The 17,750-nt window shown below is 43.8% G+C and overlaps 1 protein-coding gene across 6 annotated transcripts in view; it reads left to right on the top strand.

The window, feature by feature from the left end:
• CILK1 (ciliogenesis associated kinase 1) overlaps positions 1-17,750 on the top strand; it is a 31,210-nt gene that overhangs the window by 322 nt on the left and 13,138 nt on the right. For all 6 annotated transcript variants that reach the window (XR_008683232.2, XR_008683231.2, XR_008683233.2 and 3 more), the window contains exons 2-7: positions 1,733-1,787; positions 6,431-6,552; positions 7,540-7,619; positions 14,441-14,573; positions 15,387-15,558; positions 15,978-16,145. Coding sequence is in view for 3 of the 6 variants with exons in the window: in XM_055405896.2 (XP_055261871.2) it covers positions 1,733-1,787; positions 6,431-6,552; positions 7,540-7,619; positions 14,441-14,573; positions 15,387-15,558; positions 15,978-16,145 (730 nt within the window). In the remaining 3 variants the exon portion in view is untranslated. The remainder of the gene's footprint in view (positions 1-1,732; positions 1,788-6,430; positions 6,553-7,539; positions 7,620-14,440; positions 14,574-15,386; positions 15,559-15,977; positions 16,146-17,750) is intronic.

Raw genomic sequence — 17,750 nt, 5'->3', positions numbered from 1 at the left:
ATCAAGCCCCCAGTTGTACAAATCGGCCCCTTCGTGTTTTCTTTGGCACATCTCTTCCCACTAACCCCTTGTCTCCTTCATCCCAGCCACTCTGGCCTTTGGCTTCTTGAACTCACCAGATACCTTTCTGCCCTTTGCCTTCCTATGCAACTTCCTACCCCACGCCTCCAACTGGGCCAAATTCCCCTGGTCCTTCAGGTCTTGGTTTTAATACCACTTCCCTGGACAACTGTTCCCTGATACCTTAGACAGTGTTAGGTCGCTTTGGGGCCCAGTTTCACGATGCCCTGACCCTTTCCTCCATAGCACTCAATACAGAAGATGGTTGATCACCTGCCTTCCTGCTCCGAGGTCGGTGCCATGAGGAATGTCTCTCTAGTTCCTGGGCCTCTGCCACATAGCAGGGGCTAAAAAAATACGTGGGGCATGAATAAAGGGACTGGTCACTCAACTGAGGAACAACGTGACATTGGGGACAGACTTGTCAGAGTGAGGAGAGATGGCAGTTGGTCTTTCAGTAGCCAGTGATGAGACCTGGGGAAGTGGCATAACTTCTGTTTCTTAGTTTCCTCCCACCCCGTCTGTCTCATGGGGCTGCCGTAAGATTCAGATGAGAGGATGTGGTTGAAGTGCTGTGAAAGCGGGAACCCTTAGATTTCTGGCCAGCTCACCAGGCTCTCGGTCTCTCTCCTCAGGCTCTGGGCCAGGGGTTGGCAGGCTTTTCCTGCAAAGGGCCAAGCAGTAAATATTTTGGGCTTTGTCGGCCATACGGTCTCTGTCACAACCCAGCTCTGCTGTCGTAGTGGGAAGGCAGCCACAGATCATATAGAAACAAATGGGTGTGATTGTGTTCCAACAAAACTTCATTTGTGGAAACTGAAGCTTGGATTTCAGATCACTTTCACATGTCATGATTTACTATTTTTCTTTTGTTTTCCGCAACCATTTAGAAACATCGGTGAGGGACTTCCCTGGTGGGTCAGTGGCTAAGACTCCATGTTCCCAATGCAAGTTCAACCCCTGGTCAGGGAACTAGGTCCCACATGCCACAGTGAAGAGTGAAGGTCCCATGTGCAGCAACTAAGACCCAAATAAATATTTTTACAATAAAATAAAACAAAAGATAAGTGCCCTTCTTGTCTCATGGGCTGTATCACATTAGATGGTCACGGGGAGCTGGCCCATGGGTCATAGTTTGCCAACCCCTGTACCACAGGGCCTGTCCTTGTGCAGTCCAACATGGCGGCAAGTAATCATGTGTCATTTAAATTTAAAATTTAAATTAAGAATTAAGTTTCTGTGTTGTACTACCCTCACTCCAACTGCTCAGTAGTCACGTGAGTCTAATGGCTCCCATACTGGACAGCACAGAACATTCCCACCAATACAGAAAGTTCAGTTGGACAGCTCTGGTCTAGATAAAATAAGCCCATGGGATTTTCCCATGGTCAGCTAATAAGTGACAGAGCAAGACATCAGTCCAGACCTCTTTGCAGTACCCTGTACTAACTCTCCTGGGGAACTTTTGTGCTGCAAAATTGATTGCACTGCCAGGTTTCTAAGTAAAGTGCTGTTTTGGATAGTATAATATTTGGTAGAAATTGGAACCCACTTTAAGCACTGTTCATTAGGTCCAGAATGAAAACTGTTTTTTTTTTTTTTTTTTTAAAAAAAAAGATAAAGCATAGCCTGTTACTGGGAGTAAGCGTGCTGTTTGTTTCTTTTCTTTTAGAATGAAAAGAAAGTTTTATTCCTGGGAAGAATGCATGAACCTTCGGGAGGTCAAGGTATTTATTAACACATGAGGGAATAATTTACATATGGTTGATTAAAATTGCTTTATACATGGTAGATTTATAGTTGATATAGTTAGAATTGTTTAACTGAAGCTGAAAAAGGCGGATGATAACAATACAGTTAACAGCTAAGAGAAGAAGATTGTGGTATTGTATTAGTGCATGTATTTTTTTTTAAGTTTTTTTTCGTGTTTATTCATGTACTTTATGTAAATCTTGGTAATAGACTGTTAACCACAGATTTATTCAGCTTTCACTAGTTTCTCACTAATATCTGTTTTCTTTCAAGTTATGATGAAATGTACATAACATAATATTTACCTTTTTAAACACTTTTTAAAAGATTTGCACCACTTTGTTTACATAGTAAACTAAACAGTATTAGAAAATCTGTCATACCATCCAGAAATTGAAATATGCAGTAATCATATTGTATAGCCATCTCTGAGGAAACCTTTTTTTGCACATTTTCCACAAACAATGCCTGTGCATTAAGGTTAACAGAAACTCAAAGGAAAATGACAGGTTGCCAGGTAGATAGAGAAATAGCGGACACTATTGGGATGACAAAGGTGTCCCATGCTAGAACCCAGAGGGCTCAAAATAGATTCAGAATTGCATATTTGACCTGAAAATGGTACAGTTCAGTGCATTAAGTATATACATTATTGTACTGCCATCAGCAGCATCCATCTCCGGGACTCTTTTCATCTTGCAAAGCTGAAACTCTATCCATTAAACAAAAATTCCCCATGAATCCCTCCCCCCAGCCCCTGGTCAGCACCATTCTACATTCTATCAATGTGAATTCAACTACACTAAGTACCTAATATAAGTGCAATCATACAGTATTTGTCTTTTTTGTGACTGGCTTATTTCACTTAGAGTGTCTTCAAGATTCATCCCCATGTCAGGATTTCCTTCCTTTTTAAGGCTGATTAACAGTGCATTGTGTGGATTTATTATATATTGTTTATCCATTCATCCATTGATGGACACTGAGACTCCTTTGGCTATTATGAACCTTCCCATATCTTTAAACTCCTTTCCACTGGCTCCTTGTCTTCCGTCTATCAATGCGCCCATTGTTGTCTCTAACCAGACTCAGCCCTCCCTCCCCTGGACCTCCCACCCATCCCTCTTCCTGACCTCACTTTCCAGACTCCCCCTCTGCCATCACTTCCCCCCACCACTGACCTTGCACTTCACTGAATCAGGCGTCATGCCGAAGCTGCTCTCCTAACAGCCACAAGCTGCTCTCCTAGCTGCCGAGTCCAGGATCGCTTTCTCAGGCATTTTCTTTGTGGACCACTTCCTCCTCTCCTCCCCTCCTCTCCTATGCCTGTGGACTCTGCTTTGACCCGCCTCTTCTCCTTCTTTCTTGCCTTTCACCAATGGTTGTATGAGTTCACCTTTAATGATAATTTCTCACACTCTCTTCTCAGCAATTTTTTCCCTTTGCTTTGACTTCTCCTCCCAAGGGACTTTATTCGTTCCCCTTCCTTCAGCAGCCCTTTTCACACCTTTCATCTTACTTATTCACTTAGATCAGGGGTCAGTAAATAGCCTACTGCCTGTTTTTATTTTAAAAAATTGTTGGAATGCAGCCATGTCCATTTGTTTGCATATTATCTATGGCTGGTTTCATGCTACACTGGCCAAGCTGAGTGGTTGTAGCCGGGACTGTATATGACCAGGAAAGCCTAAGATACGTACTGTCTGTCCCTTGACAGAAAAGTTTGCCGACCCCTGCTTCAGGTCCACATATCCAACTGCTTAGTGGACGTGAGTGCCTGAATTTCTAGATTGTCTGCCTCCCCCAGGACTCATCATTCTCCCTCTTCTGTCATAATTACCGTTTACCCCTCCACTCAGAAACCACAGCTCATGGCAGTGGCCTGTGTGACCCCACTCCCCACACGTCTCATCTCCCCAGCACTCAGCTATTCACACACCATCTACCATTTACTGAGTAGCTGTTATGGGCCAGGGAGCACCTTAGGCGCTTTACACGCTCGGTCTTATTTCATCCCCACAACCAGCTAATGAGAAAAGTCTTAGCCTCTTGAGTTTTATGATGACAGGACCTGAGACCCAGAGACTCAGTAATTTCCTGGAGGGAAACACAGCTCTAGGCAGTGAGGCTTGATCTCAAGCCCAAGGTCTGGCATCCAGGCAGTTCTCTTCCTTCAGAAACTGGGTGGCCACTTGCTCCCTCACCCGACCTCTGAGGGTCTCCCTCCTGACACATCGATGCCCCCTACCTAGCTTATCTGGGCCTGACTCTTTTCTTGAAGTGATGTGAATGAGACTCACCAACCACTCAGAGCCTGCAGATTACTCCTCCCTGAAGCATCTCTGCTGTGCTCCTTCTTCTATGCCTGATGCAGCTGACCTGCCTCTCTCTCTTTGGAAGCCTCTGCCAAGCCAAAACAAGATGCCTTCTTTTTGGAAGTATATCTCTCGAAAATGAGTCACATGAGGTCCTCCACAAAATTGGTCCTTGTTTTATATTAATTCTTCTTCTATTAAACTGATAGAGACTTTAATTGGCCCCTGAACCTCACTTAGATGCAAGAACTGCAGCCACTCTTGGACTGGTAATTCATGGTCAAAGCAAACATCTGGCTAGGAGCGGAAGGTACCCTACTCCTTGCCTGGAAGTCTCTTCTCTCAAAGCTCTAAAACCAACTTCATCTTTCTCCGATTGAATCTGCCTGGTTCATGCTGCTACTCGTCCACCAGGTGCCTCAGCCATGGCTGGTGGTGCATTTTAAGCAAAGAGACAGGAAAGACGACTGCAGTCCACGAGAGTCTGGTGAATGCTTATGAGTTAGCAATGTTTGCTACTCACAGAGACCCAGAAATCCAACCCAACTAGAAGCAGTAATCAGGATCTGGCCATTTGGCCAAAACAGCTGAGGATTTCCTGCCGGAGAGGCGCTTGGCAAAAGCTTGTCTTTCAGGGAAGAGGTTCCAGACGTCTTATTTTGTTCCTGTTCACTGGCCATATTTCCTCCCTCTTCTCAGCTGCCTAAGTAACTCAGTCACATTACCCGTTCCCCTTGGGTGCCTTGTTATCGAGTGTCCTTCCAGGTTTGGACACTCACGTTAACACTTTCATCTTCAAACATTCTGGTTGTTTGTTTTATAGAAGGAATGTTCTTTTGAAGGAAGTTCAGAGATAAAGAGGGCTTACAAATGATTATTTTCAGACTCACGTCTCCATGAGGAAAAGGGTTTTTGAGTTAAAGGGCTTAACCCATTGCCACAGTGACTTCTTGAGGCATTCTTGAAAGAGACGGTCTGTCAAATTCTGATCAGCTGGTGAGCAAACCTGCAGTTGGGTGTCTGGTCATGGCACATGAACTGGATTGCTGCTCACCGTTATGAAAGCGTATTTGTTCACTGTGGACAGAGCTAGTGATGCAAACAGAAAATAGCTTGCACATGGCTGCACTCACATGTATGTTCCAGGAAGAGGAAGACCACATGTGTGCATGGGGAATAATCAGAAGGTCACTCACCATTTGCTGAGCCACCCACTCTGTTCTTCATCCCCCACTTGACTTTTTTGCCTTTGCTGTTCTTGGAAGCAGAGGTCTCTCATCTCACTTCATGGTCTTTCCAATGAAATTTTTCCTCCTTCTCCCCTCCTTCTTTGCCTTCTTTTTTAACACTTACCTTGTAAAAGAACTATATGTCCCAGGGACACACATGCGTCAGAAGAAAGTTGAGAGAATTGGGCTGTCAGCCTCTTGTCTATTTCAGCAATTTCCTGCTCAGCATGTCTGCAGACTGCTGGCTGGTGACCTCAGCTCCCAGCAGCTGCCTCTCCAATATCAATCATAGCCTCAGTGGTTTCTTCTCTGGTCACTTTCATGGCGTGAATTCCATCACCTGGAGGGAGTACACCTAAAATAGCCCTGGCCCTGTACCTTGTGCTAGGGGAAGCCAGCAGCTCCAGTGATGGTCACGTTCTTACCTCCTGGTTCATTAATTGAAATAGTTTTCTACCTAAAGTTACTACCAATTCAGAGAAATACTGTTTATTAAAATATTGTCAGTATAATATGAATTGTGCCACTTTGCTGCGATTCGAGAATTAGGTGCTTCTTCCTGTTTGTGGGATCCAGTTCAGTTCAGTTCAGTCACTCAGTTGTGTCCAACTCTTTGTGACCCCATGAACCGCAGCACGCCAGGCCTCCCTGTCCATCATCAACTCCCAGAGTCCACCCAAACCCATGTCCATCGAGTCAGTGATGCCATCCAACCATCTCATCCTCTGTCGTCCCCTTATCTTCCTGCCCTCAGTCTTTCCCAGCATTAGGGTCTGTTCCAATGAGTCAGTTCTTTCCATCAGGTGGCCAAAGTATTGGAGTTTCAGCTTCAGCATCAGTCCTTCCAATGAACACCGAGGACTGATCTCCTTTAGAATGGACTGGTTGGATCTCCTTGCAGTCCAAGGTACTCTCAAGAGTCTTCTCCAACACCACAGTTCAAAAACATCAATTCTTCTGCACTCAGCTTTCTTTATAGTCCAACTCTGGATTTGATTTGTGGGATTGCTTTTCTTTTTTCAACAACAGACTTAACTCTAATTTTTATGTGTTTTTTTTTCCATTGCCTTTCAGTCTTTAAAGAAGCTCAACCATGCCAATGTAGTAAAACTAAAAGAAGTTATCAGGGAAAATGATCATCTTTATTTTATCTTTGAGTACATGAAGGAGAATCTTTACCAGCTCATTAAAGAAAGGTACAGGGTGGTCATCATGTTCTTAGAAATAAATGTTGCAATGTGCATGCGTTTTCTTTCTGCTTTTGTTTATTGTGGGCATGCTGTTGACCTTGGCTGTTTAAAGCTGCCAGGAGATGAGGGCCTCCACGTTCAGTCCTGCTTGGGAAGTCCTGGAATAGCTGGGGAGAAAGCTGCTTTCAGAGCAGTCATTATGAATGTCTTAGTGGGTGATTCACCTAAACAGGCTCAGAGGTTTAACAGATAACTCTGCAGGTCTCCTCTCCACGGGACAGTGGGGCTGAGTGACTGCAGGTGGAAAGTGGAGCGGATTCATTCATTCTGAGCCATCCGTCGGATATTTCCAGGTCCCTCACAGTGCCTGTCTTGCTGCAGTGCTCAGGGCTCACATGCTGGGAAGACAAAGACACAAAAAATTTACCTGCAATGGTCATTTTTAACTTTAAAAGTGAACCATGTGGAACCTGTTGGGCACATTTTCTTGGTGGCAGGTGAATGCCATTCGGAGCATCCTCTGAGTAATTTCAGTGAACAAATTTTCATTGTCAGGAACAGTTGTGAAGCTGTATGGCTTGCACAACCAAGGGAAAATGTCACTATCAACTGCATCTCCTAAGACCTTCATGTGAAAGACCTGATTTTCCCCATCAAAAATTTGTTACGCTTTAATTATATTATGAAGAGAGGCGATTTTTTTATACAATAGATTGGAAGGAATTTTTCCAGGTTTATTATTAAATGTTTAATCGTTTCTTCTTTGTAACATAACTGAATATATTTGGTACTCATAAAGTATGCTCTGTTACATGGATAAGCAGTTGCTTTTCTGTGGTCTTTATGATCCAAGGATCTGATCAAATTAGCATGTGAGCAAGTGTTTTCTTATGTTCTTTTGGTTATGCTAAGAATTTGAGGACAGGGGATTTGTTTTGGTAAACAAATTTCATAAATCGAGATTTATAACTTTTTTTCCTCTGCCCCACACAGAAATAAGTTGTTTCCCGAGTCTGCTATAAGAAATATCATGTATCAGATATTGCAAGGACTTGCATTTATTCACAAACACGGTAGGTGATTGGAGTATTGTGTTTTTGAATAGCAATGAAATACTGTCCTCAGGTAGAAGGTGTAGAATGCATCAGTGTCTTTTGTAATTGACTCCCAGAAAAAATTGACGAGTTGCAAGGCTGATAATGGATTTTGGAATATGTTATGTTCTGTAGCTTGATTTCTGAATTTCCCTAATTATTTATCATTTCTGCATGTTCTTATTCTCTAGGCTTTAACATCAAGCTTGTTAGTTATATGTTGAAGAATTATTTCTGATCATTAATGGGTGTACTAATGAGAAGCCTCATTTAGAATTCAGACGAGCTCCATGCACATATGACGTTTAACCCCCCTTAACTAGCACTGCTGTGGTTTCTCATTTTCTTAGTATATTTAATTTCAGCTTGTTCAGAAGGGTGCAAAGTGGTCTAATAAGATTTATGCAATCCAGGAAAATAAAATACACTTAAAATAAGCAAAGAAAAAGCAAAACAAGACATGGATATAGCCAGGGCTGAGGTTACTCCATGAAATACATGTTAGCAAGTCTTATTTAAGTAGAAGAAACAGGCTACAGATGTGAGTCTGTGTTTGTTGTCAGACATTGCAGAACATGAAACACAACCAATTGCAACCTACTTGGTCTCTCCAATGTAAAAACAGTTCAGTTGCCCAAGAGAAGCAGAGCTATTCCTGGTACTGATACCAGAGAGGTTTCTCTCCTGGATCTTTACATAACGTTACCCTCACAGTAAACACAGCAATGGGTTGCATGAGATAGTTCCAGGTCATCTCCCTCAACATAGGCCAATTACATCACCTGATCAGAGAAAATGGTCCTACTGGGGCCCAGTATGATTCACTCTAGGGATGGTCTGGTGAGTCCAGGGAGAGATTTAGAGCATCCAGAGGAATGGATGGTCACATACCTGTCAGGAAATCCTCTATCACTGCTGTTCTTAGCTGGGCTTTTGTACAGTACTGAGTAGGATTAGTAGTCTGAGGCATTACTAGTCTGGGTTACTAACTGGCCACAGACCCAGCTGAGGTTGGGTTGATACTTTCTTATGAACACAAAGCCTCGGAATGGACATATCTGTCTCTCAGGGGAGTACGGAGTCCCTGAGGAGGCCATTTGGGGTGGCTTTGATATCCAGACAGATGGGCAAGCTGATGTTACACAGGCAGAAATCTATTCCCTCCAGGTCTAAAGGTATCACTGCCATTGCAAATATTGCACCAGCAAATGGGTTTCATTACCCAACAAGGAAGCTGGGCAGAAGCCCTTTGATGATAGTTCAGATTTGACGCAAATTGGCAGCAAGGGATAAAAACATTGTGCCACATGGTAAGTCTGGGACCCTTCCCAGTCTTCTCTATGACCCCTAAGCAGCACCTCACACTTAGAGGTCAAACGAAACACAGACAAACAGAGGATGTCCATCCGTGGAACCCATGGGTATGTACTGAATAATTCAAGAGTGATATGCAAACCCGTGAACCAATCCTATAAAAAGTCTTCAGTAAAAGGTATCATCTCTGATTGCACTGACACAGGTTGAAGGAACACTTTTGACACAAGAATTCCTAAGGGATGGTATGAGTTTGCAAAATGCTGAAGACTTCTGGTGTGGTGTCTTACAGACAGATAGGAGGAGAAGGACCACTTACCAGATTTGAGAGTTCAGGAGAAAGAAATGGTGAGAAATCAAAGGGAATCTCCAAAGAGAAAGGTCAACTAGACATGTTCAGATAAGGACCCGTCATAGTGTCTCAGTTACCAGGGCTCTTTGCTCAGAGAACTGTGTGGTGGGTCTGTAAGAAAGTTAATATGTGTTGGCTTTCTCTTCCTTTCCTTTTTGTTGCTTTTTGTGAGGCTCGGTTGTTGCCAGGAAGAACTTACATCCTTTTTTCAGGTCTCTACCAAATCCCATCAAAGCCAACCACATATGCTCACACATGCATGCCCCCATATGGGCACACGCAGGCGCACGTCTGTGAGTACACAGGCACACACGCGGCTACATATATACTCTTCCCCACACCACTGGGGCACATATATGCACACACACACAGTGCATAGTCATATCCAGTCATTTAGCATCCTAAAATGATTGTGTGAAAACAGCTCCTTGGAACCTTGCATTATCAGTCTCCCTTGCATGCCTTACACACTTGGATTGTACTCGGAAATGGTGCAAGGGAAGGCTCAGTTTATGGTGGTCAGACCTCCTTTGCTTTTCTAACCCCAGTGCCATGCTTCTTCCCAGATTCTCGTGGACACTGTCCCCCAACTGAGTGCCAGCTCTGGTCTGAGCTTAATGTCATTTCATCCATTGCCTTTTGTGTTTCCTTGCCAGATTCTCAGGTAGAGAGAACAGATGGTGTCTTTTCCTTTCAAAAAAGAGGAAGAGGTTCAGAGAGGCTTTAAGACCTGCCAAAGGCCCCACTGCCTTAAAGCAGTAGAGTGGAGACTAGTTCCCATATCTGTGTCCATTTGCCATGCTTCTAGAGAAAAACCTGTCTGTTCTCACAGAGAGCAGAGAATCAGAGGTGAAGAAAGTCGTGATGATAATTAGAGGTGGGGGAACTTCCCCAGGGGTCCTGTGGTGAAGAATCCATCTGCCGATGCAGGGGACACAGTTCAGTCCCTGACTTGGAAAGATTCCGTATGCCACGGGGCAGCTCACACCACGTATCTGCTGAGCCAGCTGTCTAGAACCAGTGCTCGGCAACAAAAGAAGTCACCACAGTGAGAAGCCCATGCACCACGGCTAGAGAGTAGCCCCTGCTCGCTGCAATTGGAGAAAGCCCACGCATAGCCACGAAGACCCAGTGCAGCCAAAAATAAATAATAAAATCAAGTAATTAATTTTTTAAATTAATTAAAAATAATTGCAGGTGGGATAGATACTTATTTTGCAGGTTCTGTCTCGTTTTCATTCATAAATGATTTTTGAAAACTTGCGAATGGTTTTGTATGCCGTTGACTGAACTTTGGAGCTTTATACAATTCTTTTCCTCCAGTCATGGAAAATAAAATAATCGAAAGCACTTCACAGATTTCTTCTGTGAGTTCCAGGCTCTTCCCTGCTGGCTGGTTCTCACTGTGTGAAGAAGGTGCTGTCTGTCCCTGGGAGCAGACTCCTTGGGGAGCAGAGCACAGAGCCGCAGGTGGTTGCCATGGCCATGGTTAATGTCAGTGACTACCTCCCCCTACTGGGAATGGGAACAGCTCCATTGGTGCTGAGAGCAATGCCAAAGCATATGTACTCTGCAGGAGTTAAATAATGAATGCAAAGTGTGTTTCATCCTTACCCTGCACTTAAAAATATCCATGCAGGAAATCTGAGGTGCCTTAGGTGGCGTAAAGGAAAATGTTTGGCCCAAAGAGGTGGTTGCCTGCTTCGTGTTTCACCCCTGTTTTGCTGTACATGTCCTTGAGTCAGCCCTTGGCCTTTCTGTGTGTTCCTATCCCTCCTGGCCTTCTTGATAAAAGCACTGTGGGTTTAAATTCAGTAATATCTGTGAAATTACAACTTCCCTAGTAGGAAAGTGCACTATAGAAATCCATAATGTTTAAGTATTCTCTGGTTATTTTTGTGTATTCCTATCAGATTCCTCATGAACAGAATGTGGAGAGGAGAAAGCTTTCTTTGTGGCTTGATGTTTTTCTTGCCCAAGGGTTGTTAGTGAAAAAGAAAGCACAACACATTTTCTGCCAGGATGAAAGAGAAAATCCCTCTGTTATTCGACTGGCATGGGGTACCCTGAAATTAAATTGAAGGTCTCTTCCTGTGTTCTGAAAGCCAAACAGTTTCGAACAGGAAGATTCTGTGTTAATAGCACTTTGCTGTTTCATGATCTGTGAACAACCCAGCTATAAGTGTTTTCATTGTGAATCAGAAGCGCAGAGGAAGACGTGGGCTCATTGTTACAAGCTCGAGTGCACACATCAGCGAACATGGATTGGGCCAGGAATCAGATCAGAGCTTAGCGCCACCTCCTCACAGGTGGTGGGCAGGGAGGGGCGGCACATCACCAGCCTCATGAACTTTAATTTTTGCAAAAAAATGGAGCTAGGGTGTCTGCCTGCCCCCTTTGCCAGGTTGTCGAGACTATAAAATGAGAGGAGAAGGTACTACGAACAATGACAAGCTCCTGCAAGATGCTGATGTGCCGAGCACTGCACTAAAAGTTCTGCAAAATATTAACACGTGAATCCTACAAAACAGCCCCACAAGGTAGATGCTGCTATGTCCCCATTTTATAGGGGGTAACTCATTTGCCAGCCAGTGAACAGAACTGGGATTTGAAATCAGGCAACCCAATCAGTCTGCCTCTTTAACTGTTATGAAGCATTGCCTCTCGTAGTGATAAAATAGTGATGCTTTGTTAAAATAGAGATGAAAAGTAAAGGTACCTGACAAGAGGGCCTTAGACCTTTAATTAATGAATAGAACTCACGAGTTTAAGGTTGATCCTAGTTCTTGCTATTGCTCAGGCCAGATATTCTACAGACATATTCACAAATGCTTCCTAGTTATAAAGGCTTATCCTCAAATACCATGTGACAAATGACATATGTCAACTGACAAATACAGTTTTCATTAGTCATTTTTAAGAGTCTATTTGCAACTAAACTTTTTCCCTAGCCATTTTTTGTCTGATACTTTATTTGGGGCCTGAAGTTTGTCCATGGAAGGGAAGGCTTGCTAGAGGGAGATATGGGGAACCAGAATCTTACCTCTCCTCCTTTCATTAGTGCTCACCTTCTCTGTGGAAGTAGGATTAAAGATCAGTTAGCAGGAAAGGATAAGGCTTGACCGATGGGAGCAGTGTGTCGGTGTGTACCAGAGCATGACCTGGGTGGAAGCAAGTTACAGGGTCTGGAGTGCAGGAATGACACTTGTATCTGAGCACAGTTGATGTGATAGGATGCACTGGACAAGAGAAGATGCAGGATTGTTGAGTGTTATGGTTGGTGGCAGGGAAAGTGGCAGTGGCACCTGGATGTGGAGGACATTTCAATGTCAGAAAAATGCCAGTTAAATTTGGAAATAACAGTGTAGCCCAACTAGAGGAAAAAAGGGCAGTCTAAGAGGAGAAACAGGGTTAATCTGGACTTGAAAGGACCAACCCCCAAAATCAAGGTTTTGCCGTCTGGATTGAGAGGGACAGAACAGAGCCAGGTAGTACAAGAGCTCTGACACACTGCTTGGTGGGATTGTGACTAATGCAGCCCTCATCCCCTTGTGACTCACTTTTCCCATCTGTTCGGTAAGAAAATGATGTTTGTCATCTCTTTTTTTCATGCTTTTGATGCTCTGAGTGTTTAGGAAGAGAAACTGTCATCTATAGATCGTATGTTTCAGGGGTCATGGAGGCTTTCTGGGTGCACTGGCAAAAGATCCCATTCTCATAACTGCGTGCATATTTACACATTTTGAAGTCAGAGAAAGGGAAGAAAGGACCCAAAGGAAGTATTTTGATGAAAACTGTGACCCAAGTCTGTTACTGTCTGGGGAAAGATGGATCCAACATAACTACAAGCTACCTGTATATCATATCATATCAAAAGTTTGAGAATGAGAGATGATTTGGGAGAGGAGAAGAGTGGTTTGGGACAGGTCAATACGGGGGTGACATCAGCTGTTGTCCCTCCTATCAGAGACAGGAGTCTGGAGAGGGGCAGCAGGCACATTAGAGATGCAGACGTGAGCACATGAGCACAGAGGCTCTTGAGGAACAGTCAGCACACCAGCGATGGCTCTTACTTCCTCCCATAATGTGCTACTTCGATTCCAGCTTCACAGCATTGGTTGTGATCAGTTCAGTTCAGTTCAGTTCAGTCGCTCAGTCGTGTCCGACTCTTTGCGACCCCATGAATCACAGCACGCCAGGCATCCCTGTCCATCACCAACTCCCGGAGTTCACTCAAACTCATGTCCATCGAGTCAGTGATGCCATCCAGCCATCTCATCCTCTGTCGTCCCCGTCTCCTCCTGCCCCCAATCCCTCCTAGCATCGTAGATGTCAAATAACCCCATCAGCAGCGCTGACAGAGTTGTGTTCCCTGTTTTGGTGACCCATTCAGGTTTAGACTCATGCAGAATGATGTCTGTCTGTGATACTGTTCGCAGGAGGAAGGCTTGGGTCTTTCAGAGGCGTGTGATGCTGATCAGTGGGTGTTTGGGTCTTTCCTGCATGTACCCCTGAAGCCCTGCTGTAGCTGAGACAGGCTTCCCACTTGATGAGTTATCTCTGCCTTTCACAATGTGGATTATGGATCCACATTGTGCTTTTTCACTGGGCAGAGTAATCAGTATTTGACATTTTAACATATTTGCAATACACATCATGATCTCAGATATGAGTAGGTCAAATTCATAAATCCCTTGTTTCTTAAACAAAAACTGTAATTGTGTTTCTGCAGCAGGGTAAACTCCCAGTATCCCAGTACCATGGTTTTAATGGTTTTAATCTCAAATTCTTTCTGGCTGACTTGGGCAACGTACATATGGTACTTTTTTCCTAGAGTTACAGTTTCTTTTTGCCAGGTTATCTCAGCCCATAATGGAGTTTTGGTATTTTAAAAGAAGTTTGTTCTCTTGGGAAAAAAAAATTATGAAGATAGCTTTGAAGGACTTGACATTTTGAATTCATCAAAGGAAAATGAATGGCCCAAAGGGCTTTGTATTATCATCATCATTGGGCTGAATGTACAGAGCCTTCGGTGTCATACCAGACTATCACTGTCATGAAAAGAGCAATACAGCTGCCAGGAGTGATGCAGACACGACCTTGCCTCTGAATTCCTTTTCCACTTCCTCTGCAGGCTTTTTCCATCGGGACTTAAAGCCAGAGAACCTCCTCTGTATGGGACCCGAACTTGTGAAAATTGCAGACTTTGGATTGGCCCGAGAAATCCGATCAAGACCTCCATACACAGACTATGTATCCACCAGATGGTGAGTACAATCTTCCTCAAGAGGATTTAATTTCATTTCTTATATTTAAAGACCATGCGATTATACTGAGGAGAGCATTAATGTCACAAATGCTAACTTTCCACCAAGAGCACCATTTGGAAACGCCTATGTGTAGGAATGTTAGCATTGGACAAGCTTTAAAAGCTTGTGTTGTAAATAATGTTAGAAGCAAGTCTAACAGGGAACTATATTCAGTGTCTTGTAGTAAACTATAATAGAAAAGAATCTGAAAACGAATGTATATGTAATCTGAATCACTTTGCTGTATACCAGAAACTAACACAACATTGTAAATAAACTATACTTCACTAAAAAATATTATAGGAAATCCATTATGCTTTTCTATAATCTAAATAGTCTGTATGTAGAACTTCCTAAAGACTGTTTCCTAAAAGAGTTGTGTAAAAGATTCTCCCAAGATCTGTTGGAAAACCAGCTAACTGGTGTTATTAAAACTTTCAGACCCTAAGCATTTGATTTAAGCGGTCGGCCATGACCAAGAAGAGCCTACAGACGACGAGCTCTGTATTCTCTCTTGCTCGCTGTCTGCCTGCTCTCTCTCACCATCTGTCTTTCTCAAAGATGCTGCAGAGAAGAGACCTGTCGAGAAATGCTCAACAGAAAATTTCGTGATACAGAAGAGCCCAGCTTTATGCCGCAGCCACAGCTGCTGGCTTTACAAGTTAACACACCGCCCTGGGCAAGACAGAAAACGCTTTCCTGGAGAGCTTTTTGTGTGTTGAGTTTTCTTCTGGCTGTTGGATGGGAACTAGCTTCTCCTCCGTCCTGCAGGTACCGGGCTCCGGAGGTGCTCCTACGATCCACCAGCTACAGCTCGCCCATCGACATCTGGGCCGTGGGCTGCATCATGGCAGAGGTGTACACCCTCCGGCCGCTCTTCCCCGGGGCCAGTGAGATCGACACCATCTTCAAAATCTGCCAAGTACTGGGGACACCCAAAAAGGTAATGATGCAGGCCAAAGCAGCAGCTTCCCGTGCTCCTGGCTGCCTCCCTGGGCAGCACAGGCTCATTCTGGAATCTTCCTCACCCTGGTAATCCTCCGCCCCCTCCTCCTACTCTGCAGTGGGAAACTTTCTGGCTCCCTCTGCTTTTCGCCCCACGCCTCTCTGCTCTCTGTTCCCTTCTGTGCTCTCATGGCCATAGCTCTTATCCATGAGAAGTCTCCTAATGTGATTCGTAGCCCTCCTCTGCTCCTTTATAACCCATTCACAAATTTCCACCTTCCTCTGAGATGGCCCACCATAGTGAGTACGGGTGTGGTAATGACAAGTCACCTCTCTGTTATGGGCACATGTGCCAGAATATAAAGTCCTATTTCAGCAATTGACTAAGGAACACTCTCTACCTTTTCTTTCTTTCAGACTGACTGGCCTGAAGGCTACCAACTGTCAAGTGCAATGAACTTCCGCTGGCCCCAGTGTGTGCCCAATAACTTGAAGACCCTCATTCCAAATGCCAGCAGCGAAGCAGTTCAGCTCCTGAGAGACATGCTACAGTGGGATCCCAAGAAACGGCCAACAGCTAGTCAGGTTTCCTTCCATTTTCTTCTGATGCATTCCTCATGAAGTTCATGTCTAATTGTGAATGATTCCTATATAGATTGTGGGAAGTATTTTATTAGGTAATATGGGTGAAAAATAGTACTGAATACCACTAATCATGAACTATATAAGGTATAAGAATTCAAAATAGTTTGAAACTCTTTATGTCTAAAGCAGTAAAGGTTTAAACAACATAGTTGCTTTGAAAATTGCTGTACACTTCACATTATATATCAGTAATACGTGGAAATGAAAATAGATATATCCACCTGTCTTTGACAAATGTTTTCAAATATATTCTGAGTTAGGGTGATATGTAACAGGGTGTTTATAAGGCAGTACTGGTTGTCGAAAGGTAGTTTGAAAATATCTTGTAAGATCCATGTCACCCATTTTACAGATGACAGAGGGAGAGAGCTAGGAAAATAACTGTAATTAGCATCTTATAGCACTTGATGGCAACCCACTCCAGTGTTCTTGCCTGGAGAATCCCAGGGATGGGGGAGCCTGGTGGGCTTCCGTCCATGGGGTCACACAGAGTCAGACACGACTGAAGTGACTTAGCAGCAGCAGCAGCAGCACTTGACAGTTTGCAGATGCTTTTTTATGTTTTTATGTGATTTTAATCCCATGACGTCTCCATGAGATAGGTGTTACTGGTTTTATTCTATAAATGAGAAAATTAAATCTCAGAAAGTTTAAGTGATTTGCAAAAAAAGAGAAAGTTAATATGATTTGCCTTATTAACTCCACCAGTAGCTAGTATAGACAGTGTATCATCAACAACAGTTCTGTCATGTGGCTGACATGCCTTCTGGCTCCTGTTTTCCCAACCTGTCCTCCTTCAAGCCATTTTGACTTAGATTATAAAGCACACCCAAAGGAAGCATGTGGTGCTGTGGATGTCAACCACTCCTAGACCCCCTGTCAGCCTCTTTTTGTGTTGTACCTGGCCCCTTCTCAGCTTGTCTCATTGATAAATCCATTACCCAGAGGATGAAAAAGGAGACCAGTTGTAATCAGAGTCAATGACTTGGGTGAGCAAAAGTGATGGACGGAGTCACTTGAGGACAGGGCCCATGTGATGTTAGAATTTGTGAGAGCTGAGAGCTGACAGTTGGGGGGGATTAAGGTGTGGGGGGAAAGCAGCTTTCCAGTGGTTCAAAGAAGAAAGAGCCAAGACTCTAGTTGGCTCAAGAAGGTTAGAGAGTGCTCAGAAATGCACTTCTGGTGATTAAATTCACAAGTGTTATCAGACCACAGAAGGAAGCTGCCTGATGAACCCAGTTTTCTAAAGGATACACAGGGGCTATGAAAATAAAAAGATTCAGTAACAAGGAACCAAGAGAGGAATGTTTACTTTTTAGGAATAGTATCAGAAAAGCTAAAAATACCCCAAATTCAGTTGAGACTTGGAAAAATACCTGGGACTAAAGAGAAGACTTCCTGAGCTAGATGTCAGAGTCCAGGACCTCTGTGGGAGTGTTCATGTTCTTTGCATCTATATCTGCACTTCCTTATCATCATTACAGGTGTTTATGGCTAGGTCCCAGAGTCACTGAGAAAGGTTATGTTATATTCAGTGACTGCCAC

Source organism: Moschus berezovskii, chromosome 23, assembly GCF_049115385.1.
Source record: "Moschus berezovskii isolate FMDL1 chromosome 23, NW_MosBer_1.0, whole genome shotgun sequence".
Taxonomy (NCBI): domain Eukaryota; kingdom Metazoa; phylum Chordata; class Mammalia; order Artiodactyla; family Moschidae; genus Moschus; species Moschus berezovskii.
The sequence above is the reverse complement of the archived record's forward strand: the minus strand, read 5'-3'. Positions and strand labels throughout refer to the sequence as shown.